Source organism: Mirounga angustirostris, unplaced genomic scaffold (genome assembly GCF_029215605.1).
Source record: "Mirounga angustirostris isolate CCGP_5_RB_7025 unplaced genomic scaffold, mMirAng1.0.hap1 SCAF_12, whole genome shotgun sequence".
NCBI classification, from domain to species: domain Eukaryota; kingdom Metazoa; phylum Chordata; class Mammalia; order Carnivora; family Phocidae; genus Mirounga; species Mirounga angustirostris.
The window spans coordinates 14084402-14109959 of record NW_026991720.1 but is presented as its reverse complement, the minus strand read 5'-3'; the positions used below and the strand labels follow the sequence as shown (position 1 = coordinate 14109959).

Below are 25558 nucleotides of genomic sequence, written 5' to 3'. Positions count from 1 at the left end.
AAATTATCAGTAGAGTCTTCTGAGTTAAAATATTTTAGTAAAGTTGCAAGATACAACAGTTGACAAAAGTTTTGTCATTTCTGTGCATCAGCAGAAAGAAACATAAAATTTTTTTACTGGGGATGCAATGTACAACATGATGATTATAGTTAGCAATGTTTTATGGCATATTTAAAAGTTGCTAAAAGAATAAATCCTAAAAGCTCTCATCATATCATAAGGAAAAAATTGTTTTTGTAACTGTATGAAGTGAGGGAGGTTAACTAAACTTATCGTGGTGGTCGTTATGCAATATATACATCTATCAAGTCATCATGCTGCACACCTTACACTTCTACACTGCTGTAGGTCAATTCTAGCTCAATACACCAGGAAAAAAAAGTAATTCTCTAACAAAAGATATCCAAGACCTTAATGGAGAAATTACAGAACTACTGAAAGGTATTTTAAAAGATTTAAATAAATCAGATACTATCATGTAAATCAAGAGAAAATCTCAGCATCATTATGATGTCAATTCTTCTAGGACTGTCAATTTCAATTTCAAAATTGAGTGCAATTTCACTTTCAAAAATCACAACAGGATAAACCAGTGAGATTTAGAAATTTCTGAAGAGGAGCAAAAGACCAAGAGCCTGGGCAGTTCAAAGACAGATAAGATGGGAGATTGCCTTACCAGATGCCAACATGTCCTCTAAAGCTCCACTAGGTAAGACTGTGGCACAGAGACAGACAGACCAACGGAAGAGAAGAGGCCAGAAACAGACTTGGGTGTATTTGCTAATTCCGCACCTGCCACAGGTAGCACTGGAAATCCGTGGAGAAGAGACGGCTTACTTAAACAAGTGGTATTTGGCACATGAGTCTGAAAATAAGCTATAAAATGTGTTAACATTTTGCCAAATCTGGTTCAATTCTGATGGGTTTAAAAATAACTGCTGGCAATGGATGGTGGGGATGGCCGCCCAACAATGTGAATTTAATACCACTGCAGCGTACCCTTAAAGATGGTTAAGATGCCAAATTTATTTTATGTGTGTATTACTGCCACAATTTTAAATTTTTTAAATTAAATATGTTTTTAAAAAGCAGTTTTGGCAAAACTGGTTAATTCATCTGTGTAAGAATGAAAGTGGACTCATATTTCACCAGTGAAAGAGTAAAACATTGAGACAGTCCTTAAAACATTGAGACTTTTTAAAGAAAATTTAGAAAGATTTTCTTATGGTCTTGGGATAAGAAAGGACTTCTTAGGACTCAAAAAGTACAAAACCATAAAGGAAAAAGATAGATAAGTACTTCTCTGTATTAAAATATACCATAAGCTGACAGGAAGAGTTTATTTTCAATGCACATTTAATATCCAGAAATTTAAAGAATTCCTAAAACTAACTAAACACACAACCTTCCCCTTCAACAAAACAAGCAAACTACAAGGACAGACACTTCAGAGGAAGCACAAATGGCCATAAACATGTGAAGAGATACTTTACCTCGTTTTGACCCAGAGATATGTAAGCGGAGGCACCAGGCTGGGAAAAGTTCAGATGGCAAACAATACCAAACATTAGGGAGACGGTCACCACAGACTGTGAATGGGGGTGGAAAGCGGCGCCATCACTTCAGAAAACAATTTAGCATCACCTGGCAGAGCTGAAAGTGGACCCAGCCCACCCCCAGCCCCCCCAGTTTCATCCCCGAACATCTGCCCCACAGAAGCCCTCGCGCATGTGCACCGGAAGACAAGCACAACGTGGCTCAGTCTTGAGAACAGAGCACTGAGAGAAAGGCACTAGACATGGTGGAAGAGAGGGTAAGGCTCCATTTAGATGGGGTTCAAGAGCAGGCGAGACTAATCTGTGGTGACAGATGTTGAAACAATGGTGGCCCATGGGTGGGCACGGATGCAAAGGGGACAGGAGAGGATTTTCTGGGGTGATGAAAATGATCTCTGTTTGGATAAGAGTGTCCCGCTACATGAGCACATGCATTTGTCAAGACTCAGTGAACTATACAATTACTATCCGTGCACTTCCCTCAGAAAAAGAGAGGGGGGGGAATATGTGAGCCAATTCATCTTCCAAATGGGAACAATTTGTTTCACATACTTTACCAGAAGCCATTTGTGCATAACTGCACTCTAAGCACAAATTTATTTTTCCCCACTTAAAAAGTAGGCTTAAATTCTCTTCTTGGCAACATATTTTAGCAAGTTCAATCCACAATATGAGGAGTATTTGAAAATAAGCCTCCCCGGGACTTGCCAATTCACTCTGAATTGACTAAGTGAAAATAGTGAGACACGCTTAGAAAAATTAAAAAGTTAAAAGCCGAACAATAAACAGTAGTTCAGCTGCAGGACTTTACACAAAATGGCTAAAATTTCACAAATGAATGCCTCTCGCTTTTCTGCAGTAATCAATGTGGATATAGGTATATGATCAATCCCAGCAGCAAATGATTCAAAACTTACTTGGTACCACCATCTCCTTTCCCCACAGCTCCTCCCTAAAGGAGAGAAAGGGGGAAAAACAGAGGCACCAAACTGCAGTATGAACATTAACTTCCAGTTTCCAGCCCAGAACTGTCACCTCTGGACCAGGCTGGGGGAGGGGTGGTGTGTGTGTGTGTGTGTGTGTGTGTGTGTGTGTGTGTGTGATCAAACCTCAACTCTGCTGTGTCTAAACTCCCCACACTGCACACAAAAGCCCAGGCACACAGCAGACCCAAGTGACATATTTCATACCTGTCTTTTCTGGGATTGCTATATGCCTCTTCAATAAGCTCCATCTTGTCCAAATCCTTCCACTTGCCTCTGTCCAAGAACTGCCATCGATACGGCAAATGGAAGTGAACTTTATTGCACTTATCTAAAATAAGAATATAAAGAAGTTAAGACATCTTGGCAAGACACAGCATGACCTAGTGCCATGGTTCTCAATGGATGTGGTGCTGCCCACTGACCTAGGAACACTCTGGAGATCTGTGGGGGAGTCATTTTTAGTGCAGTCATACCTGAGCATCTAAATATTGAAATACTGTGTTTTATTATACACACTTCCCTTTTATGCCTCCCCTTTTAACAGGACATTACGTCAATTTTTAAAAACACATATGTTGGTAGGTTACATCATGTATGAATTGCATCTCACCAGTAAAGAAGCTGATAGTGAGAAGGCCAATCAGACTGCAGGAGGCAGTCTGATGACCCATTATCACTATACATGTAGCATGTGGACAAGAAGCGGTCACACCAAAAATGGAGCCAGATTCATCTCTACTAGAAATCCATCCGAACCCTGACACATCTGACCACAGGTAAGTCAGCAGTGTGGCTCCAGCCCACTTTGATCTTCTGGCTGCTAACATACCCCCTCAGCATACCTCCATATCCCTGAAGGTGTTTATACATAATGCCCTACCCCTGCCAAAATACAAAGAATGGCCCAGCTCTACAGTTCCCAGCCAGCCAGTCCCCCTACATCTTCCCTGTGCTCCCTGGGACCTGTCTCTCCTAGCACATCCTGCCTGTCTCATCTGGAATGCACCCAACACTTTCTCTCTCTACCTTTCATTATCCTATACGAGGTTCTGGTACATCCCCAGAGAGGAAAGGCAGACTGGAAAGAAAAGCAGCAGGAAGCTCTTTGTACTCTGATATGGACCTACCTCCAAGGTATATGCTATTAGGTAGAAAGATACATGACAAGGTGCAGAATGCCTCTATTTGGGTAAAAAATAGAAAAGAAAAATTAGAGATACTCTGACTGAATACATAGATACACACATATTATTCCTTGCCGAGGGGAATTGGGTCACCAAAGTTACAAGGAGAGATTTCTGTTGTTTTCTATGTCTTCGGAATTCTGAACCACAAGAATATATTCCAAAAAACTAAATGTCTAGTTAAGTGGAAAAAGGTAAATAACAGTGTGCGTAGTGCACTTATGTGAGAAGGAAACCGACGGGACATACATACTTGGGCATGTATAAAATCTTTATGGAAGGATAGTCAAGGAACTGGTTAACAATGATTGTTTCTGGAGGGGATCTGGGTGCCAGAAAAAAGAGGTATGAAGGAAACACTTCTTACTGGCTGTCCTTTGTGCATCTTTAATTCATCTTTCAAAATAATGACAATGAAGCATGGCTAATTTGACACTTGAAAAAAATTAAAATTTTCTAAAATTCTATGTAGGGGTACCTGAGTGGCTCAGTCAGTTAAGCATCTGACTCTTGATTTCAGCTCAAGTCATGATCTCAGGGTCATGGGATCGAGCCCACTTGGGCTCCGTGCTCAATGGGGAGTCTGCTTGAAAGATTCTCTCCCTCTGCCCCTCCCCCCACGTTTGCACATGCACCTCGCTCTCTAAAATAAATAAATCTTTAAAAATAAATAAATAAAATAATAATAAAATTGTACGCAGCCTTTCAGGCACTCTCAATGCCACTTCTTCCCCACAGACTCTACAAAAGTTACCTTGGTTGGGGAGGACCATGGAGGAAGGTGAGCAGGCTGCCTGGGGTTGTCAAAGCCCAGGCCTGAGGCCAGGCAGGCAGGGCAGACAAGAACACCCAGCCAAGAAGACTCAGAGAATAAGAGAGACCCTAAACGAGGCAATTCCCAAGTTCACCAAGGCTGGGTTCAGCCACTCTGGCCACTCAGGACATCCTGACTTGTCCTGAGTTACAGCATGGAGGGCCTGCACCAAGCCAAGAGACCTCTTGGACTCTCTACCAGGGGTATGTACAATAGGATGATGATGAAGGGCCCAACCTGGATAGATAAGGCCACAGAGGTCATAACCAAATAAGATTTCTTGTTCCCTCCCTGAAGGGCACTAAGAAAATGATCAGGGTTAATAATCAGTGTTCAGTAACTGCACCTATAGACCCCGGCTCAGGTGAGTCCCGGACAGCCTAAAGAAAGACTCTCCCCTTAAGAAGGCCCCCTTCAGGGAAAGCACATCACCCACTGCTCTCCAGGCTGACACTTCCTTGGGAAGGACACAGGGTCCTGGGGCCTCCAGTTCTTATTGTGAGCTCAATGTGGAGCCCACATCACTCACAAGCCAGAAGGTGCCCAAGAAAAGAGGGTGCCATACAGGCCAACACAGCCATGGTGGCAGGTGAGAGCAGAGTCCCAGCTAATGAGGCCCCTTCTCTCCCTGGTCCTCTTGTCCCCTTTCTCAACTTCTTCTCCCTCCTTTTCATATTCCCTGCTTTGTTGTGGCATTCTAGAGTCTAGGCTTTCTGGAAGGTGAGTTGCACAAAACTAATTTGGGAAACAAAGTACCACATCCACATACCCTTCCTTCCTACATCACTTGAAAGGACAGGCTGGAGAGAAGAACAAATCCAAAAATGCTGGAAAACAATAAATAGTGCCATCAAAAGACCAGCATCATTGAAGAATTCCTAAAATATGAAGCACACAATCAAACTGACAGAGTTAAAGAGAGAAAAACACATGTAAAATATGCAGAAGAGAGCTGCTATGGAAGTGGGAAGTATTGGGGGGGGTGTCCTTAACAAATTCAGAGTTATATGTAACAAAAAGCAAGAAAGACCCCAGGCCAGTCACAATGAGAGTAACTGGGACCCACCCACTTGAGCAGGCAGTCTCTCTGCACCCTGCTTGTGCCCAGCAACTTTGTTCTTTGCCCCAATGAACATGTGAGTGTGGACAGAAGTGCTGGAGAGAAAGAGAAGCCATCAAAGCCCACACCCCATGGGCGCCTGGGTGGCTCAGTTGGTTAAGCAACTGCCTTCGGCTCAGGTCATGATCCCGGGGTCCTGGGATCGAGTCCCACATGGGGCTCCCGGCTCAGCGGGGAGCCTGCTTCTCCCTCTGACCCTCTCCCCTCTCATGCTGTTTCTCTGTCTTTCTCTCAAATAAATAAATAAAATCTTCAAAAAAAAAAAGCCCACACCCCACTCCAAGGATACAGGCCAGCAGCCCACGCCACCGAGCAAAACATGCTGTCTCTTCCCCACTAAGCCTGGATCAGAATCCGCATCACCAGCAGACCCCACAATTCTCAAGGATGTCTCCAAGGATGTCTCCAAGAGTAACCCAACACGTGAGGAAAAATAACACAGACGAGAAGCTAACTCACATAGAAGAATCAATACCTAAGGAATAATTAGAGTAAACAGATCAAGAACAACAGCTAGACCTAAACATGAAAGTGAAACCTATAAAATTTCTAGAAAAAAAAACAACACAGAGCCATTTTCGGGGGCTTGGAACAGGCAAAGATTTTTAGGACACAAGAAACAAACTATAAAAAAAAAAGATACTAAAATAGTCATCGATATTGTAACTTTTATTCTTCAAAAGACACCATAAAGAAAATGGACATGAAAGACACAGACTGGGAGAATATATTTTCAATACCTCTGACAATGACTTGTATAAACAATACTCAAAACCCTCACAACTCAATAATGAGAGATCAAACAATCCAATTAGAAAATGGGCAAAACAGTCACAAAACACCACATATTGTAGGATTCCATTTACATGAAACATCCGAGCAAACCCATAGAGAGAGGATATAAACCTGTAGTTGCCAGGAGCTGAGGGGCGGGGAGAATGCAGAGGCTGTTAATGGGCACAGCACCTCTTTGGGGCTCATGAAATGACCTAATATTGACTTTATGATAGCTGCACAATTCCATAACTATGCTAAAAATCATTAAATGGGTGAATTGCATGGTATGTGAATTATACTTAATACCTGAATCAAGCAGTCATATAAAAAAAATTAGCAAAATATTTAACCAGATACTTCACAGAAGGCATACAAATGGCCAGTTAGTACATGAAAATAAACATGAAATATCATTATCATCAGGGAAATGTAAATTAAAACCACAATGAGATATCATTACTCATTAATTACAATGGCTAAAGTTTAAAAGAGTGACAATACCAAGTGTTAACAAGAACACAGAGCAACGAACTCCCCTACATTGCTGGTGGGAAGGTATACCCACTTTGGAAGACAGTGGCAGTTTCTTACAAAGTTAAACACATACTTACATGTTCCAGTAATTCCACATCTAGGCCTTCACTCAATAGAAGTGAAAACAGAGATCCGCATGAAAACTTAAACGTATTCATAAAAGATTTATAAAAGCCAAAAACTTGAAACCCCTCAAATGTTCATCAAACATATGAATGGATAAACAAATCATAGTCAATCCATGCAACAGAATACTACTCGGCAATAAAAAAGAATAAACTACTTATTTGCCAGAGTGGACAAATCACACAAACATGCTAAGTGAGCGAAGACAGAGACAGAAGAATACATGCTGTATGATTCCATTTATATGAAATTCTAGAAAGGGCCAATCTACAGTGACAAAAAGTACACCAGGGGCTGCATGGGGTCAGGAAATTGGGGGGTGAGGATTAACTGTAATGGGACAAAGGGACACTTTTAGAATTAGGAAACTGTTCCAATCTCTAAATTGTTATTACCAGAACTCAGTGTACACTGAAAAAATTTAAATATTTAAAATTTTACTGTGTGGGGGCACCTGGGTGGCTCAGTCATTAAGCGTCTGCCTTCGGCTCAGGTCATGATCCCAGAGTCCTGGGATTGAGCCCCGCATCGGGCTCCCTGCTCAGCGGGAAGCCTGCTTCTCCCTCTCCCACTCCCCCTGCTTGTGTTCCCTCTCTCGCTGTGTCTCTCTCTGTCAAATAAATAAATAAAATCTTTTTTAAAAAATAAAATAAAAATAAAAAAATAAAATTTTACTGTGTGTAAATTATAGCTCAATAATGTTGATTTTAAAAACATACATGTAGGGGCACCTGGGTGGCTCAGTCAGTTAAGCGTCTGCTTTCGGCTCAGGTCATGATCCCAGCGAACTGGGATGGAGCCCTCCATCGGGCTCCATGCTCAGCAGGGAGCCTGCTTCTCCCTCTCCCTCTGCCTGCCTGTCTGCCTACTTGTGATCTCTCTCTGTCAAATAAATAAATTCTTAAAAAAAAAAAAAAAAAAAACATACATGTATATATGACACACATATATGCTTGAGCTAGCATTCCAGCTTCCAGGAACCGAGGTATGGAAATACACATGCGTACTCAGATGCTCAGTGGAATATCACTCTAACTGGATACTACAGTTGCTTTTAAAAATAAGGTGGACTTACACATACTAAGGTGGAAAAAAATCCCCAAGACACAATGTTAAGTAAAGAAAGCACGTTAAGGAGTACCTATCACATGTACCCATCTGTTGAAAAATATGCAAAACAAGCATCATGACCACACAGCACGTGTTTACCTTTGGGGAAGGCTGAAGGAGGGCTTCAGACTTTACTCTGTATTATTGGACTCTTTTACAAAGTGAAAGTAGTCCTGAATTGCTTGGGTGGCTTTTAAAGACTGAAAACGAAACAAGAAGTTTGGTGGTTGTTTTTTTAAGAGTCACCAAATTTGAGAAGGAAGCTTTCTTCAGTCAAAGCCCAGGACAAGAAGAAGAAAACAAAGGTTTAGTGAAAATACAGATACACATGTACACACAAGAATTGCTACTTCTGATAAAAGAGGGACCATGGAGAGAAACCCCTAACTTAAGTTCTTGTTCCCCAAGAGCACACAGGGGCATCTCCTCCTCGGGGAGGGCTTTCTGGGTTTCTGAGGCATTTCTAAGTCTACAACTACCCTTTAGGAGGGACACTCATATTTGTTCCCACTAGACTGTTCCCACTATCTGTGCAGGTCTGTGACCTCATGCAAAGCGATCAAGGGTCAACAACACTTGACACTTGCTGCATGAATCCGGTATGTTCCCAAAAATTCACTTATAGTCTGATTTCCAGAAATTAAATTCTTACCATCCTCAACTCCCCAACAAAATTGGTTGGCAGAAATGCCACCCCAGCTCACAATTAAGAAGGCCCTAACCCTTTCAGGATGGGGGAGAAGACCTTGAAGGGTAGCCTTAGGGCAGAACTCTTGAAATGAGAAGCAGCTGTCCCGCCTGCAAGTCGATGAAGGGGCTTCCTCTGACTTACCTTGAAAGCTACAACTTTTTCGGATATGGTACAAGCAGATCTGATCACTCTCCTCTTGGTTAGCTGTGTTTGGGGACACAGAACCTGAACTATCTCTTCTTTCTACAAAGAAACACCACAAATACGTATCAGCATCCATCAAAGCTTCTGATGTAGAGTCAGCATAGTTCAAGATACAAAGGAGAGAAAAGAGAATTCATTTCTCTGCAGAAGACAAAAGTGGGCGAGGCAATCCTACAAAATCCTATGATGTTCAGGATGAAATTATCCTCAGACATGTAAGTGGACCCTCTGCTTTTTAGGGAGGAGCCAGGGAGCCCAATACCACACGGCAGCTTTCCAAATCCAGGATGCTGTGGAGGGACCCTTTTTTCTCAGCTCTGGCTATGCTCCTAATCTTAAAATGAAACCTCCTGAAGTAACTTTAGGTTAATTATAAGAATTTTAATATAAAACAGGCACGGAGGTGATTTCAAAGTTTATCTCTCCTAGTAGTGCTTTAATGAGACTTTACCTAACAATTACATTTACCACCGCCCCCCCACCATACAAGCACATAAAACTCATTCATAAACCTTCAGTATTCAGTAACACCTGTTATTTTGTTATTCATTTCCCTTTTTGTTTTTATAGGCCCCTCAAGACACCCACAGGGTGGGACTCAAAACCCACACCTTTGGAGCCTTTGAGGTCACCTCCCTTGCTCCCCAAGGGCAGGTAGCTTTCCCTCCCTTTCTAAGGCCATAATCCAATTGACACTCTTAAAGATATATTTAAAGCAAAACCTGTCTACCTCTAGCTTCCCACAATTGAAAGAAATTAACCCAAAATAACTGAAGAAAATGTAAAGAAAAAAACACATATGGCAAAGACAATTTTTAAATATAATAATCAGGTAAGATTAGAGTGTTAAGTTTGTTTGCTGGTAGTCCTAGCACTCACCTGGTATTTTAGGAAGTGGTCTAATAAAAATCCTAGATAACCCCTATTAAAGGTCTATTAAAATCCTACAGCCAACAAATGGTTTGATTGTACATTCTGGGGGTGGGGGGCGGGGGGAAGCCCTGTATCCTAGTCTTCAATGTATAACCAGGGCCCAGGCCAGTGGCTAGCACATGGCAAGCACACAGATTTGTTAACTGAAAGAACAGATAACCAGAATGGCCAGCCAACAGCTGACACTGTGAAATTCAAAGGACCCCAATGTGTCATAACTTCTCCAATGGACTACATTATTAATTTCCCACATAATAGGTAAAGAAATGCTTATTTAATAAGCAATCTCTGCTCAAAATTTCCCCCATTTGCCTGTCACTAAACCTGATATTCCTTAAAAAAAAAAAAAAAAATCTAGACTCTTGATCATTCAACAAATGCCTGAGTGCCCATTGTGGGACAGGCACTGTCTAGGTGCTGGAGAGGAGTAGTGAACTAAGCAAATTTACAGGGACTAAAAAATTCCCTTTATTCATGTCAAGAAGAGAGCTGAAATTAAAATAAGCTTCATTCACTGCAGATCAGACCTGTCGGGAATTCATTCATAGTCAACATGAATTGGCATTTGTCTAGAATATCTTGCTTGTTCATGGCTATGATTTCAACTCATCTTCATAACGCCCACTAGCTGGGAAGAAATCACCAACTGCACTTTACTAAAAGCAGCACAGACTAGCCCGAGGTCACACATTCCATTAATGTGGAATCCAAGCGTCCCAGGCCAGAGCCTTACCAGAAGTCCCCTGTGGGCCCGGGGTAGGAGGGTGCCCTCTGCTGGGGGTGGAGTTCTTATTCTTGATGTCATGAGCATTTCTGTAAATGGAAGGCAGCCTGCTCACCAGATCTGAGCTCATGCCCAACTTCTCCAGTTTTTCCAGATTCTCAGCATCAGAGATATCATGTGATCTCTTACAGCTAGTGCCAAACTTGCATTCGCCCTGTAAAAAATACTGGCAAATATGGAGTTTGATACACTGCTTTTGAAAGGAACAAGAGCCGTATGGTCCATCTCCTTTGTTATAATGAAGGCAGATCTGTTGACAGAAAAGGAAAAAACACCAGCTTAGGAAGGCCTCACAGGACACCACCCTCCCTCCTGACCAGCGCACAGTCACAAGAGGTTCCTCTAAAGACGTAGCCAAAGCTGTGATTCTGTCATCCTCACAAGCCACAGAGCTATGAGAACATCCCCCACTCTAGATGGACGGCTGCTAATGTATGCCCTTGGATAAAATGGGAACTGGGTAGACAGAATGTACAGAATAAGCCCTTCCACTGGGAAAATCCAAAGAACTTCCAACTGATCAGAGCTGCTCCCTTCATAGGAAACATTTCAATGTAACTCACATAGCAGCATGCTAACAACCCTCATACTCCACCTACAACCTTCCCCCACTGACTCACCAACACTCTCTAAGCCAGGCCTCATCTCACCATCTTCCTTTTTCTGAAATTCAGGGTCAAAGAGGCTCTGAGTATTTAAAGCATCTTAGAGAAGGCCAAATACAGTCCTTTCATTTCTCAGGAGCAAACGGAAACTCAGAGAAGTTCACCAGCTTGCCCTAGGTCACACAGCTATCTACATTTGGCATGTACAACGTCTGTTGAATTGGGTTGTTGGTAAAGCTGGGACTTGAACTTGAACCAACTGCTCCTTCTCTACATTCCAAATTCCTGGAGATGAGAAGAGGCCAGAGACCACCAAGGGCCTACCTATGCAATTCACAGGCATTACACTAAACAAGAGGTGGAAATGAAGCAGAGGGCTGCAGAACCCAGACTTAAATCAGTAGGAACTCCACTCTGGGGATGGAAGCCCCAAGGGAAAAGGCCCTAACATTGATTTTGCCACTTACAAGATGCCTGACCTTAGGCAGGCTATTCACTAGCTCTGAGTTACAGCTTTTTAATCCCTAAAATGGGAATAATGCCACCTACATCACTAGGCTATCATGAGGATTAAATGGGAAATACACAAAGTGGCTAATACAAATGTCTTGGAACATAGCAGGTGCTCCATTCATGGTCGTAGCCCCCGACTGCTCATCTGATAAGGTGACTAGCCTGAGAACAGAAGGCCTGGCAGGAAAGCTGCACTGGGTCCGAATTTATGGTCACAACTCCCAGTTGCTGGCACTGTGTTCTGAAGCAACCCGCACACCCAAGTACACAAGAGGCTACACACTCCAGACTGGTCACTTTCTGATTCATTTTTCATACTGACAAGATGATCTCTCCAAAACATTAATGCCCACTCTCCAAACACAACCCCCAAACCCAACCCCTTCCCATGATACTGAAGGCTGCATGGATGAGTCTCCATTCACCTATTTCTCCTCCTTCCCTCTCCCATCCTAAATCCAAGTTGTGCTGACCTACATGCTGTCCCCTGACCATGCCAGTTCCATCCTCTCTGTGCCCCCTTCTTCCCAGACCTGCATCCTTCATGCATCCTTCAGCCTTCAGAGCATGCACCATCTACCCAGGACGCCTTCCCAGGCGCCCCAACTGTGCCCCAGAGACCAGAGTGCTGACTTCTACTACAGCATCTACAATGGCGCCTTGCAATCACATGTTGACTTGTCTGTCTCACCCAGTAAATGTGCCTCCTGGAAGGGCAGAACAGGGTCTTTTCTCTCCTTCTCACCAGTGCCTAACCCATAGTGGATAGTCAATAAAGTTTAGCTGAATTAAATCAATACTAATTTTCAAAAGGAAAAAGGAAAAAGTTAATACCTATTATGTGCCCATCACTAAGCCATGTAGCGCCTTTCTCAAATGGGTGGTTTTAATTGAATAATATGGAAGCATTTTCATTAAAACAGGTCAATCTAATCTCTGTAGCCTTACCCCAGAAACAGTGCCAGAGCATCCCACAAACCTGTGCTGTCCACAGGACACACCACTCAGATCTGCTGCTGCCCTCGGGAGCCACCACCTTATTCACACAGAGACCATGCTCCCAAAGGCTGCTGCCAGGCAACAATGAGCTACTTTAGCTCAGAACTTCCCGCTGGCCAGGCAGAAGCTCTCCTGAATTGTGCTACAGTCAGGGTCTCTTCCTACCCAGGCCTCTTCCTTTCCCCAATCCTGCCACATCACTGCCCAGAGGCTCCCCACCTTCTGCTCCCTCTCCACTCCATCTCTTGCACTTTGATCCCATCTTGGTGTCTGCTTCTCAGAGGACCCAAACTAGTACATAGTCATTGCAGCGAGATTTGGGTAACATCTGAAATGCATTATGAGAATCCACATCAACAAAAGTTCAAAATTCCCTAGGTGCAACTGACTTAGTATAGAGAGCATCATCTGCCTGTCAGCATCTCTTAAAAAAGTTCCTCACAGACAGACCCCTGGGTCTGGCAATAACACATGGTTTCAAGTCCTGCTAGATGGGGAGGAGCCGGCTGGAGTCTCTCATCCCCTCATCCCTATGTAAGGAACATCTTGCTCCAGCCACCGGCCAAACAGACTCCCCCAACCTCAAAGAAGCCCGGCAAAGGAGGTGCCAGCCCAAACGCAATAGAAGGAAAGGAGGCTTCTAGACGGGCCAAGTTTGGCCCAAGGTCACAGGTATAAAAATCAGCAGAGCCACGAATGCAATCCAGGTCTCCTCCAAGCAGATCCCAGTGGTCACTATGGGGTCCTTGGCTTCTCTTCTGCCGTAATATTTCCTATCTTCCAACCTTCTGGCTTCTCCCCCATCACTTACACACATACACACCCCCTCCTGGAACTCACCTCTGGCAAAAGCCAGGGGTCATTCTGAAACAAAAGCTGGCAGAGCTCACTGTAGCTGAGGTGGTCAACACCGTGAGTTCTCAGCACACTCAGGTTGTGATCTGTCGTCAAGCTGTGACTGTTTCTACAGTTCTTCCTGCAAAGAAGCAGAGCTGGTGTCACAGTTCAACTGCGCCTCCCCAAAATTCTTATGCTGGAGTTCTAACCCCCCAGTGACTGTATTTGGAGATAGATTATAAAGAGGTAATCAGTGGGGTACCTGGGTGGCTCAGTTGGCTAAGTGTCTGCCTTCAGCTTAGGTCATTATCTCAGGGTCCTGGGATCGAGCCCCAAGTCAAGCTCCCTGCTCAGCGGGGAGTCTGCTTCTCCCTTTCCTCTGCCCTTCCCCCCTGCTTGTACACTCTCTCTCATATAAATAAAATCTTTTTTTTTTAAGATTTTAATTATTTATTCATGAGAGAGAGAGAATGAGAGAGAGAGGCAGAGGGAGAAGCAGGCTTCCCACGGAGCAGGGAGCCCGATGCGGGACTCGATCCCAGAACCCTGGAATCATGACCTGAGCCGAAGACAGATGCTTAACCATCTGAGCCACCCAGGCGCCCAAATAAAATCTTTTAAAAAGTTAAAAAAAAAAGTAAAAAATATCAAGTTAGAAAGAGGTTGCTGGGGTAGAGGACCTAATCCAATCTGACTGAAGATTTTCTAAGAAGATGAAATAAAAACACAGGTTCACACATGTAAGGACACAGGAAGAAGATACCATCTGCAAGCCAAGGAGAGAGGCCTCAGAAAGAAATCAATCCTGCCTTGATCTTAGACCTCCAGCCTTGAGAATTGTGAGAAGTTTCTATTTAAGCCCCCAGTCTGGTGTACTTTGCTATGGCTGCCTGAACAAACTCATACAACTCGTAAAATCAGTCTTTAAGATAATTTTTCAGGAACAGTTCTTGACATTGCTTAGCAGCACCAGAGAAAAATCAGCATGTTTATACATTGAAAAAACCATAATGCTTATTTACAAAGGAAGAGATAGTACCTTGCGAGTTCTAGGGACCAGGACAGCACCTCTTATCAGTGTCTGGTAAGAATGACAGGGCCATTCCCCAAGCAGTCACAGCATGCCAGTCAGTGGGCACTTAGCAGACACTTAAACAATGGCTGAATAAATGAGCGTGGACACCTATGGTTAAAGGTATGTGTACACCCACTCGTGCCTTGAGGCCCAGCCCTTTTCTCTGCTTCCCTCCTCTGTTCTTTCCATTAACAAGCCCCCATTGAACATTCACTGTGAGTCAGGCACTGGTACCACGCCCTGATGATCCAAAGTCTTCAAATGATCACCCAGGTCACCAGGACCCGGAAGAGTTACGCAAATATCATTTGCTTTACTCAGACACTGCCAAACCTCAAAGGTCATGCTTATTATAAGCATTTCAAAAGAAAGCCAAACCCCTGATTGACTCCCCCAAGCCAGCACCTTCCATAGGCTCCCCCATCTCAGTAAAAGACAACTTCCCTCTTCCACGGCACAGCCCAACAACCGTGGAGTCATGTGGACTCTTCCCCTTTTCTACTCTAGTGGAAGTGACAGATACGGATTCTAAAATGGCTGGGCAAGTGCAAGGTCAGCCGTGCTCAGAATGTATCAGTGCAGACAGGAGGGGCACCTCCTGAGCCTGAGAGAAGTGGAGAAGCAATCAAGGGACAGTGCCTGGAAGGTGTCAAGCCTGGGCCAAATATTTACGTTGAGGAACCAAACAAGGAGAGAAAAGAAAAACATTCTAGGCAAACTTGGTGCCACCAAGATTACGATGACGAGGATGGTGACAACAGCTGCTAAAACTTGTTGAGCATTTATCACAAACGAGGGATTACCTGAAGGTTTTATAAGTCATTCAGTCCTCAACAAGCCCATGAGGTGAGTTAGATATTATCCTCATTTTGCAGATGAGGGAACTGAGGCTTGGATATAAAGTCGCTTGCCCAAGATCATGGAGCTAGCAAGGAACAGAGCCAGGATTGAAACAAGGTAGGCTGGTCTTGGGACTGTGCTCTTAACCACCATGCTCACTGCCCCTAAGCACAGGACAGAAGTCAGGGACCTGGGACCCTTCCCAGCTGTCACCAGTGAGCAAAAACAGGAGCCATGATCTGTTTCTGAAACAGCTGACGCTGTGGTTCAGGAAGACAAGCAGAGTAATAGGGAAAGCATCGAAACGGCAGCCAACCACACCCACTCTCCCTTATGTGACCCAAAAGCAGTCAGGGAAGGAAGGTTCAAGAAACCATCCTAGGTGAACCAGAAGGAAAATGGAACCGAGAAGAATGAAAAAGAAAGCTCAGAATCACCTAGGCCAGTAGGTATCAGACTTCCAGATTTCCAAGACAAACACAATCCAACTCCAAATTTGGGGAACTGGCTGGAGAACAGGGCTTCTGTCTTTATTTTACCAAACACCGACATTAACAAGATCCATCAGTTATCCCCATCATTCAAGCCATCTATCCATCATTTATCATGTCCGCATTCTTCTCCAGATGCTGCTCCTCATTCTCCCCTGAGGTGACACTTCTCCACCAGTTCCTGAAGGCCCAGTTTCCCTGAGGTTCCACCCGCAGCCTCCACCTCAGATCTGGCCTGCTCCTTGGGCTGCAGCGTTGGCATACACCAATCAATAACTCCCAAACCAGCCCCTGGGACCCTGACCGTGCTCCCAGGCTTCAGACTTGGCTAGCTGTCCCTGGGCACACTTCTCCTGCTCTCTCAGCCAATAAGAAAGAAAAGGAAGAATCATCCTTCAGTCGATAATAAGAAAAAAAAAAAAAGTATGAGTCATCTCTCAGTCAACAGTAAGAAAACAGCCATCACCTCTCTCCCATCCTGTCACCACACTCACACCAACTTCCTGTCTCTCAAATTTCTCACAAACACATCCCTCCCTCTTAAGGTCTTAGCTGGGCCTTGGAATATTCTAATCAAGCTATTTCTGAGCAGCTGCCGGGGGGGGGGGGGGGACCACATTTCCTACTCCCACCCCCTTGCATCTAGGCACGAGGGGGGTCATGAGACATCTCGTGGTCCAGGGGATGTGTGGAAAGATACCTACCACGTCCAGATCCGGCCATATAAAAACCTCCCACCAACCCTCCACCGCCCATCTCCACCTGCTCCCTGTAACCTGATACCCAGAATGGCCTTAAGAGCCACGCTTGAGGAGGCGGAGTCTAGGTCCGCCAACCTGGGTCCCTGAAGGACTGCATGGATCAAGACCCCGACCTCATTCATGCTGACTAGTGGACCTGATGTGAGCAAGAAACAACATCTACTGTGTTAAGCCGGGGGGGGGGGGGGGGGGGGGGGGGGGGAGAGGGGAGGGAGGGAGGGAGGGAGGGGGGGGAGAGGGGACGGAGGGAAGGAAGGAAGAAAGAAAAGAAAGAAAGAGAGAGAGAGAGAGAGAGAGAGAAAGAAAGAAAGAAAGAAAGAAAGAAGAAAGAAAGAAGAAAGAAAGAAAGAAAGAAAGAAAGAAAGAAAGAAAGAAAGAGGAAAGAAAGAAAGAAAGAAAGAAAGAAAGAAAGAAAGAAAGAAAAGAGAAGAGAAGAGAAGAGAGGGAGGAGAGAGAGGGAAAAAAGTCAAGAAAAAAGGAGCCAATTCTTCTACATAAATGGACTAGCTTCTGAACAGGAGCACGCATTTTCTTCCAAATGCTACAGAAGCCACTGCCAGCTTGTAAGCAAGTGAGCAAGAGTGGAGACGGGTTTTAAGATTCCTCGGCTGCCGGGCGGAGACAGCCCTGGGCTGTGTGGCCCTCAGACTTCGCTCTGGAGAGCGGGCCCTCGTGGAGCGCCAGGAGCCAGCCGCGGCCGCTTCTCTGGAGAGCCCCCCCCCCCCCGCCACACCCCGGGTGTCCCACCGGCTACCGCACTCCAAGTCACTCTCTGCGGCTGCGGGGGGGCGGGGGGGGGACACCAAACACCCCGAGTCCCTCACACAGCGCCCGGTGTTCAGTAGGTGCTCAATAAACGTTCGCTGACGAGCACTAAGGCGGAGAGGCCGGGCAACGGCCCCCTACTGTTGTCCCCCCACTTTAAGGGGCGGCCCAAAGCGGGCTGGGAGGGCAGGGCCCCTCGTCGGGTCCCGGAGCGGCGCTTACCCGGCCCTCATGAACTTGCAGGCCCCGTAGACCAAGAACTTGCAGAGGTGCAGCTGCGCGCACAGCCCCACGCAGCCCGCCTTGGGGCTCTGGTGCGCGCGGCACAAGCGCAGCGCCGAGACGGCCAGCACGACGCGCTTGGCGGGCAGCACGCCGCCCGCGCCCGCCCGCGTCGCCACCGCGAAGCGGCCGCGCTCCTGCAGCAGCTGCTCCAGCGCGTCGGCGCCGACGCCCTCCCGCAAGCGGCGCCGCAGCTCCTCCAGCTCCACGGCGCCCCCGGCCGCGCACAGCACCTGGGTCACCTCGCCGAGGACGGCGGCCTGGGCCATGGCCGCGGCGGCGGGGGCGTGCTGCCCGTCGGAGTGCGGCTGGCCGGACGCCGGCGGCGGCGGCCGACGCGGGCTGGGCGGGCGGCTCCCGCGGGGTGCAGACGCCAGCTGGAAGCGAAAGCGAAAGCGCCCCGGGGCCCGAGAAAACGGAACCCGTGCCGCCTCACCACGCCCACCGGCCCGCAGCTGAGGGGGCTCGGCGCCTTCCGGCCTCAGGGCCCCCAGCTGTGCGCAGCCGCCAGGCCCCGCGGCCGGGCTCCGGGGCCCGCTCCTCCGCTCCGCCGGCGGCCGGGGCGGGGGGCGGGACGAGGCAGGGGGTGATGCGAGGACCCCGAGAGTGGGTCGCCCGCGCTTGGGAGAGCACCAGGCACGTCCTTCGGGGCAGCGCCTCGCGGCTCTCGAAGCGCCTTCACCTAGCGGACGGGGGCGGAGACACCCGGGCCGTGCGCAGCTCCCGCTGAAGCCCCGAGCGTTTGGAAATCGCGCGCCCGCCAGACCCCAGTACCTCTCCGCCCGCGCGCTGGCCGAGCCGGCCGGGACGCCCGCCCCCCTGGCGACCGAGTCGGGCAGCCCCGACGGCTCCCGACGACGCGGGGTGGGGAGTGCGGGGGCCATGGGCCTGGTCACACACACACACACACACACACACACACACACACACACGACGTGGGGTGGGGGGTGCAGGGGCCACGGGCCGGGTCTCTCTCTCTCTCTCTCTCTCTCTCTCTCACACACACACACACACACACACACACACGACAGCAATCACGGCTCCCGACGACGCGGGGTGGGGCGTGCGGGGGCCATGGGCCTGGTCTCACACACACACACACACACACACACACACACACACACACACACACACACGACGTGGGGTGGGGGGTGCAGGGGCCACGGGCCGGGTCTCTCTCTCTCTCTCTCTCTCTCTCTCTCTCTCACACACACACACACACGACAGCAATCACGGCTCCCGACGACACGGGGTGGGGCGTGCGGGGGCCATGGGCCTGGTCTCACACACACACACACACACACACACACACACACACACACGACGTGGGGTGGGGGGTGCAGGGGCCACGGGCCGGGTCTCTCTCTCTCTCTCTCTCTCTCTCTCTCTCTCTCTCACACACACACACACACGACAGCAATCACGGCTCCCGACGACACGGGGTGGGGCGTGCGGGGGCCATGGGCCTGGTCTCACACACACACACACACACGCGTGCGCGCGCGCGCGACAGCAGTCACGACGCGAGGTGGGGGGTGCGGGGCCCACAGGCCGGGTCTCTCTCTCTCTCACACACACACACACACACACACACGACGCGGGGTGGGGGGTGCGGGGCCCACGGGCCGGGTCTCTCTCTCTCTCTCTCTCTCTCTCTCTCTCTCTCACACACACACACACACACACACACACACACGACAGCAATCACGGCTCCCGAAGACGCGGGGTGGGGAGTGCGGGGGCCATGGGCCTGGTCACACACACACACACACACACACACACACACGACGTGGGGTGGGGGGTGCAGGGGCCACGGGCCGGGTCTCTCTCTCTCTCTCTCTCTCTCTCACACACACACACACACACACACACACACACACACACGACAGCAATCACGGCTCCCGAAGACGCGGGGTGGGGAGTGCGGGGGCCACGGGCCGGGTCTCTCTCTCTCTCTCTCACACACACACACACACGACAGCAATCACGGCTCCCGACGACACGGGGTGGGGCGTGCGGGGGCCATGGGCCTGGTCTCACACACACACACACACACGCGCGTGCGCGCGCGCGACAGCAGTCACGACGCGAGGTGGGGGGTGCGGGGCCCACAGGCCGGGTCTCTCTCTCTCTCACACACACACACACACACACACACGACGCGGGGTGGGGGGTGTGGGGGCCACGGGCCGGGTCTCTCAGACACACACACACACACACACACACACACGACAGCAATCACGGCTCCCGAAGACGCGGGGTGGGGAGTGCGGGGGCCATGGGCCTGGTCTCTCTCTCACACATACACACACACACACACACGTGCGTGCACGCGCACAACAGCAATCACGACGCGGGGTGGGGGGTGCGGGGGCCACGGGCCAGGTCTCTCAGACACACACACACACACACACACACACACGACAGCAATCACGGCTCCCGACGACGCGGGGTGGGGAGTGCGGGGGCCATGGGCCTGGTCTCTCTCTCACACATACACACACACACACACACGTGCGTGCACGCGCACAACAGCAATCACGACGCGGGGTGGGGGGTGCGGGGGCCACGGGCCAGGTCTCTCAGACACACACACACACACACACACACACACGACAGCAATCACGGCTCCCGACGACGCGGGGTGGGGAGTGCGGGGGCCATGGGCCTGGTCTCTCTCTCACACATACACACACACACACACACGTGCGTGCACGCGCACAACAGCAATCACGACGCGGGGTGGGGGGTGCGGGGGCCACAGGCCAGGTCTCTCTCACACACGCACACACACACGACGTGGGGTGGGGGGGCCACGGGCCGGGTCTCACACACATAAACCCACCCACACACACGACGTGGGGTGGGGGTGTGGGGGCCACGGGCCGGGTCACCTCCACCTCCCCCCCCCCCAACACACACGACAGCAATCACTCCGAATTGCCGGTGGGAGTTCGGTGCTACTTTTCTTCTTCAGGGCTTGCAGTGAACCTCCCCTTTTAAAAGAGTCTGTCCTTCTAGAAAGCAGATCGGTTTCTCCTCTTCTCCCCTGCCTAATGGAGTGACGAAGTGTTTAAAGAGCATACGGAGCCTAGGCACACACTCGGGTTGTTGACAGAAATGTGAACTGTTAGAGCCCTTTGCAAAAGGAGTCCGGGAATAGCTATTAAAATTTGTAAATATGCATGACCTTTGACCCAGCAGTCTGTCTTCTGGGAATCTTCTAGAAGTACAAGCAACAGTAGATAGGTTATGTATGGAAGTGTTTATGTGGGGGGAGGCATGGTGCCGGGAGCAACGTGGTTGATCCTTATCCGGACTGTGACACAGCCTTAACAAGCATGACCTAGAAGGATGTCCATGATGCGTTAAGGGAAAAAAGAAAACCGTATAGAAATGTCTAAATCAATAGTATAAAGAGCATCTATGTGTGTGGGAATGTGGCTGTTTTTGAATGAGCAAGGAGAAAGCTGAGGAGAGACGCACACTGTGCCAAAGTCTGCATTAACACGGGCTGTGCGGAGTATGCAGTAAGAGGTACTAGGGAAGTAGAAAAAAAGATGAGGGACAGAAAGATTGTGGGGAACGAAAACAGGTATGATATTAAAATTCTATATAATATTACCATAAAACCGTAAAAATCTGTTAAGTGTAGTAACGTACAAATGAATTAGGGAATGGGATGAGGGGCAATTTTCTCTTGGCTTTTAATTGTGGATTTTTAAAAATTGTGTAAAAAAATTTTTTTAAGATTTTATTTGAGAGATTGATAGCACAACGATGGGGGGGTGGAGGGGCAGAGGGAGAGGGAGAAACAGGCTCCCCTGCTTCAACAACATGGGGCTCAATTCCAGGACCCCAGAATCATGACCTGAGCCCAAGGCAGATGCTCAGCCGACTGAGCCACCCAAGTGGCCCATAAAGTTGTGTGAAACTTTTTTGTTAAAAATTTAATTTTGGGGGCGCCTGGGTGGCTAAGTCGTTAAGCGTCTGCCTTCGGCTCAGGTCATGATCCCAGGGTCCTGGGATCGAGCCCTGCATCGGGCTCTCTGCTCGGCGGGAAGCCTGCTTCTCCCTCTCCCACTCCCCCTGCCTGTGTTCCCTCTCTCGCTGTGTCTGTCTCTGTCAAATAAATAAATAAAATCTTTAAATTAATTAATTAATTAATTAATAATAAAAATTTAATTTTTAATTTAAATTTTAAAATTTTAATTGTGGTTTTGATATTGAAGGGTGACATCAGTGAAAATGGCGGAGTAAGGACCTCGGAAAGTTTGCCCGTCAGTGGCAGTGTGGCCACAGGGAAAAACTGGCAAAAATGGTCAGAATCCGTGTTTTCAGAGCTCTGGAAATTAAAGTCTAGCAGCAACTCATTTAACATTTAGTCAAGAAAAACAGCTGAATCTAAGTGAAAACATCAAGCTTTGTAGCATTTTAACTTACCCTGGTCCTAGCCCCTCAGCTCCGTGGCAGCCTTGAAAACTAACAGCCCACACTCCTGGTACCAGTACCAGAGAGGGCAGAACGGGGCTGGAGCTTTTTCAAAACTGCATTGTTCCACCCATCTCCTGGTTCCCTGGAAGGCCCTCCTGAAAGGGCTTGTATTTATTTGTCCTCACTGGAACCAGCCCAGTCCCAATGGCTTCTCCCCAGGGGTAGTTTGGTGTTTTAATATCATGATTGGGGGACTGACACAATGGATAAGAGCTGAGGCAAACAATAGACTTCACCAAAAGTTTAAAGGAAGAGCTGAAGGATGAGATGTCCACTGGGGCTTTGAAAAGCTCCCGCATATTTCTAGGAATCTAGAAGGCTGCATGCACGCCTCACTGAGTGCTTCTCCCAGAAGTCACAATAAAGGTTCTTGCCCACATTTTCCCCACTCCCTCTGCCTCCTGGCAGATGTGCTGGCCTCCTGTTACTAGGGATCTGTGAGTATAAAAACATCTTCCTTCATAACAGACATCTTCATGTGTGCACGTCTTACCATACCTGATTAAAACAAAGCCCGTTTAAAACCCAGGTCATGGATGGTTTTAAGGTGGAAGAAGAGTTAGAGGATTCCTACTAGACATCCAAGTGGAAATGCCCAGGCTGCACTTGGATCTGTAAGTCTGGCACTTGTAGAAGGGGTCAGAATTAGGGCTGTGAACAGAGATGGTTAAACCCCCAAGACTGATGAGATCACCTGGTAGGGGTATAAAACTGAGAAGAGAAGCCCGAGGATCTGCCTCTCTGATGAAGACTGAGCTGAGGCTGAGAGGGAGCAGCCACTGAGGTCGGAGGAAAACTGGAATGAGGGAAGGATGAAAGCCAAATATTTAAATATTTCAAGAAGGAATGATCAACTACACTGAGTGCCATCAAGAGACTGAGTGAAAGAGGGTAGAGAAATGTGTTATCTATTGCTATGCAACAAACCACCCCAAAACTTAGTGGCTGAAAACAATGGTTTATTTTTCATGATTTTGTGAGTTGACTGAGATCAGTTGGGTAGTTCTGCCCTGCACGGGATAACCAGTCATTCCTGGAGCTGCATCCAGCTGGGAGCTCAGCTGCGGCTGGAACATGCAAGATAGCCCCTCATCCCCCAGGGTCTCTGTGGCTGCTTATCACTTGGTAGTCTGTCCTGAGCTTCTTCCTAGTATGGTGGGTGGCAGAATAGTAAGAACAAAACTGGAGGGGGTTGAAGCACGAATGGGCAGTGAGGACATGGAAACAGTGAATGGAGATCGTATCTGCAGGAAGTTTTGCTGTAAAGGGAAACAAGAGGTGGTGGTTAACAAGTGACCTTACTACAGGGAGGAGGGGGATGTGGAGTTAAGGAAGCTTTTTGTCCACATTTTGTTCTAAGATGAGGGAATCATAGCTAATGCACAGTTTTGTTTTTTTTTTAAAGATTTTATTTATTTTTTTGAGAGAGAGAGAATGAGAGAGAGCAAGCACATGAGAGGGGGGAGGGTCAGAGGGAGAAGCAGACCCCCTGCTGAGCAAGGAGCCCGATTAGGAGTCCCGGGACTCCAGGATCATGACCTGAGCCGAAGGCAGTCGCTTAACCAACTGAGCCACCCAGGCGCCCAGCTAATGCACAGTTTCATTCTAACTTATCCAGTGGGGAGATTGTTGATGTTAAAGTGAATCACTGGTTGGGGTAGGGAGAGGGTCAATTTGAGGACAGCATCCAAGAACCTGGCTTGGGAAACTGAAGTTGGTGAGGCCATTCACCGAGGAGCCTGCTTGTGACTGAACGTGGGATTTGGGATCTGATACAGGAAGTGTAAGGTGTCCACCAGGTGGAGTTGATCTGGAGTTGAGGAACTAAGCCTGGAGCTTGGGTTCTGTTGGTCCTGCTCTTGACCAGGCTCCTCTCTCTGACCAGGAATCTTTAGAGCCCAAAGTCTCTACTGGGCTCAGCGTACTTACACGCTCATCCGTGGTCAGGCCAGCGGTGTCGCGATCTGCCTTCCAAGATGAGCCCTGCCAAGACCCTGAGCTGTCCCCTTTCCGACCATCACACTGCCCAGGAATAAAGCAGAGCAACAGCACCCATGAAGGGTCCTGCTTCAAAGCTCTAGAAATACTGCTCTGTGGAATCAAGTAACTTTCAGCGAGCTCTTTTTCCTCTCCTTTAGATAGAAAGAAGCCTTTCATAATTAGGTACCACCCAATCAGTTTTGTAGTGTTACACATTAGTCATTACTATATAACCACTGCTGTATTTTCAGAGCAAGGCACACCTATATAAACTGATGTTTACAAAGCAAGTACAGTACAATTTAAAGTTTTAGGTTCTACGTGAGCTATCTAATCAGTTTATCTCATTAAAGAAAAATCTATTCTACCTTCTTTTTCTTGCTGTAAAGAAACTTGAAACATTCATTTTTATAATACTGTATTGGTGAGTTTCCACAGTTTTTTATTTTATCTTCTCGTATTTATTTACCGAAAGAGAGCGAGCACGCGAGTGAACGAGTGGGGTGAGGGGCACAGGGAATGGAAGAGAGAATCTCAAGCAGACTCCACGCTGAACACAGAGCCTGACTCGGGCTCCATCCCACGACCCTGAGATCATGACCTGAGCCGAAATCAAGAGTCAGACGCTTATCCGACTGAGCCACCCAGGCGCCCCGCCACAGCTCTTAATAGTTGAAACAGAATTCTACAGTTGTATAAGGTTCTTTTCTCATCGTTCTGCATTTTTCTTTTACCTTACCCCTTCTGTCCCCTCCCATATCATCCCACTGCTAGAGAGAGAAAGAGGGAGAGAATCATGGTAATAAGGACTGGGTTTATGTGTTCATTCAGTGTATTTTTGGTGAGGTTTGTGCTAAACTCTGGAAGGTGCCAAGGATAAAAGAACACATTGAGGATGGGAGTTCAGACAAAACAAGGAACAAGTACACACTGCAGAGTAAGAAGTGCAGAGGAGGGACAAAGAGCTCCCTGGTGACCTGCTGTGTCTGTCCCAGCCCCGCTAGGCGGCCAGTACAGCACCCCGGGAACACAAGGGCCTGATTTCTGATGGGTGTGAATAGGTACAAGAGTGTAAGTAGTGTGTTCTTGGCAAGCTA

At 47.8% G+C, this 25558-nt stretch overlaps 2 protein-coding genes across 3 annotated transcripts in view; both read right to left on the bottom strand.

Moving 5' to 3' along the window:
* The window catches only part of PARP12 (poly(ADP-ribose) polymerase family member 12), a 38551-nt gene extending 19914 nt beyond the window's left edge, over positions 1-18637 (bottom strand). Inside the window, exons 1-5 of the mRNA XM_064574893.1 lie at positions 17928-18637; positions 13777-13912; positions 10769-11069; positions 9040-9141; positions 2747-2870 (exon numbers count right to left, since the gene is read on the bottom strand). Coding sequence (XP_064430963.1) covers positions 2747-2870; positions 9040-9141; positions 10769-11069; positions 13777-13912; positions 17928-18256 — 992 coding nt within the window. The 5' untranslated portion in view covers positions 18257-18637. The remainder of the gene's footprint in view (positions 1-2746; positions 2871-9039; positions 9142-10768; positions 11070-13776; positions 13913-17927) is intronic.
* Positions 18638-23463: 4826 nt separating this feature from the next.
* The window catches only part of KDM7A (lysine demethylase 7A), a 90693-nt gene continuing 88598 nt past the window's right edge, over positions 23464-25558 (bottom strand). The window contains exon 17 of one of the 2 annotated variants that reach the window (XM_064574892.1): positions 23464-23740. In XM_064574892.1, coding sequence (XP_064430962.1) covers positions 23571-23740 — 170 coding nt within the window. In that variant the 3' untranslated portion in view covers positions 23464-23570. The remainder of the gene's footprint in view (positions 23741-25558) is intronic. The other variant, XM_064574891.1, reaches the window with a different exon arrangement.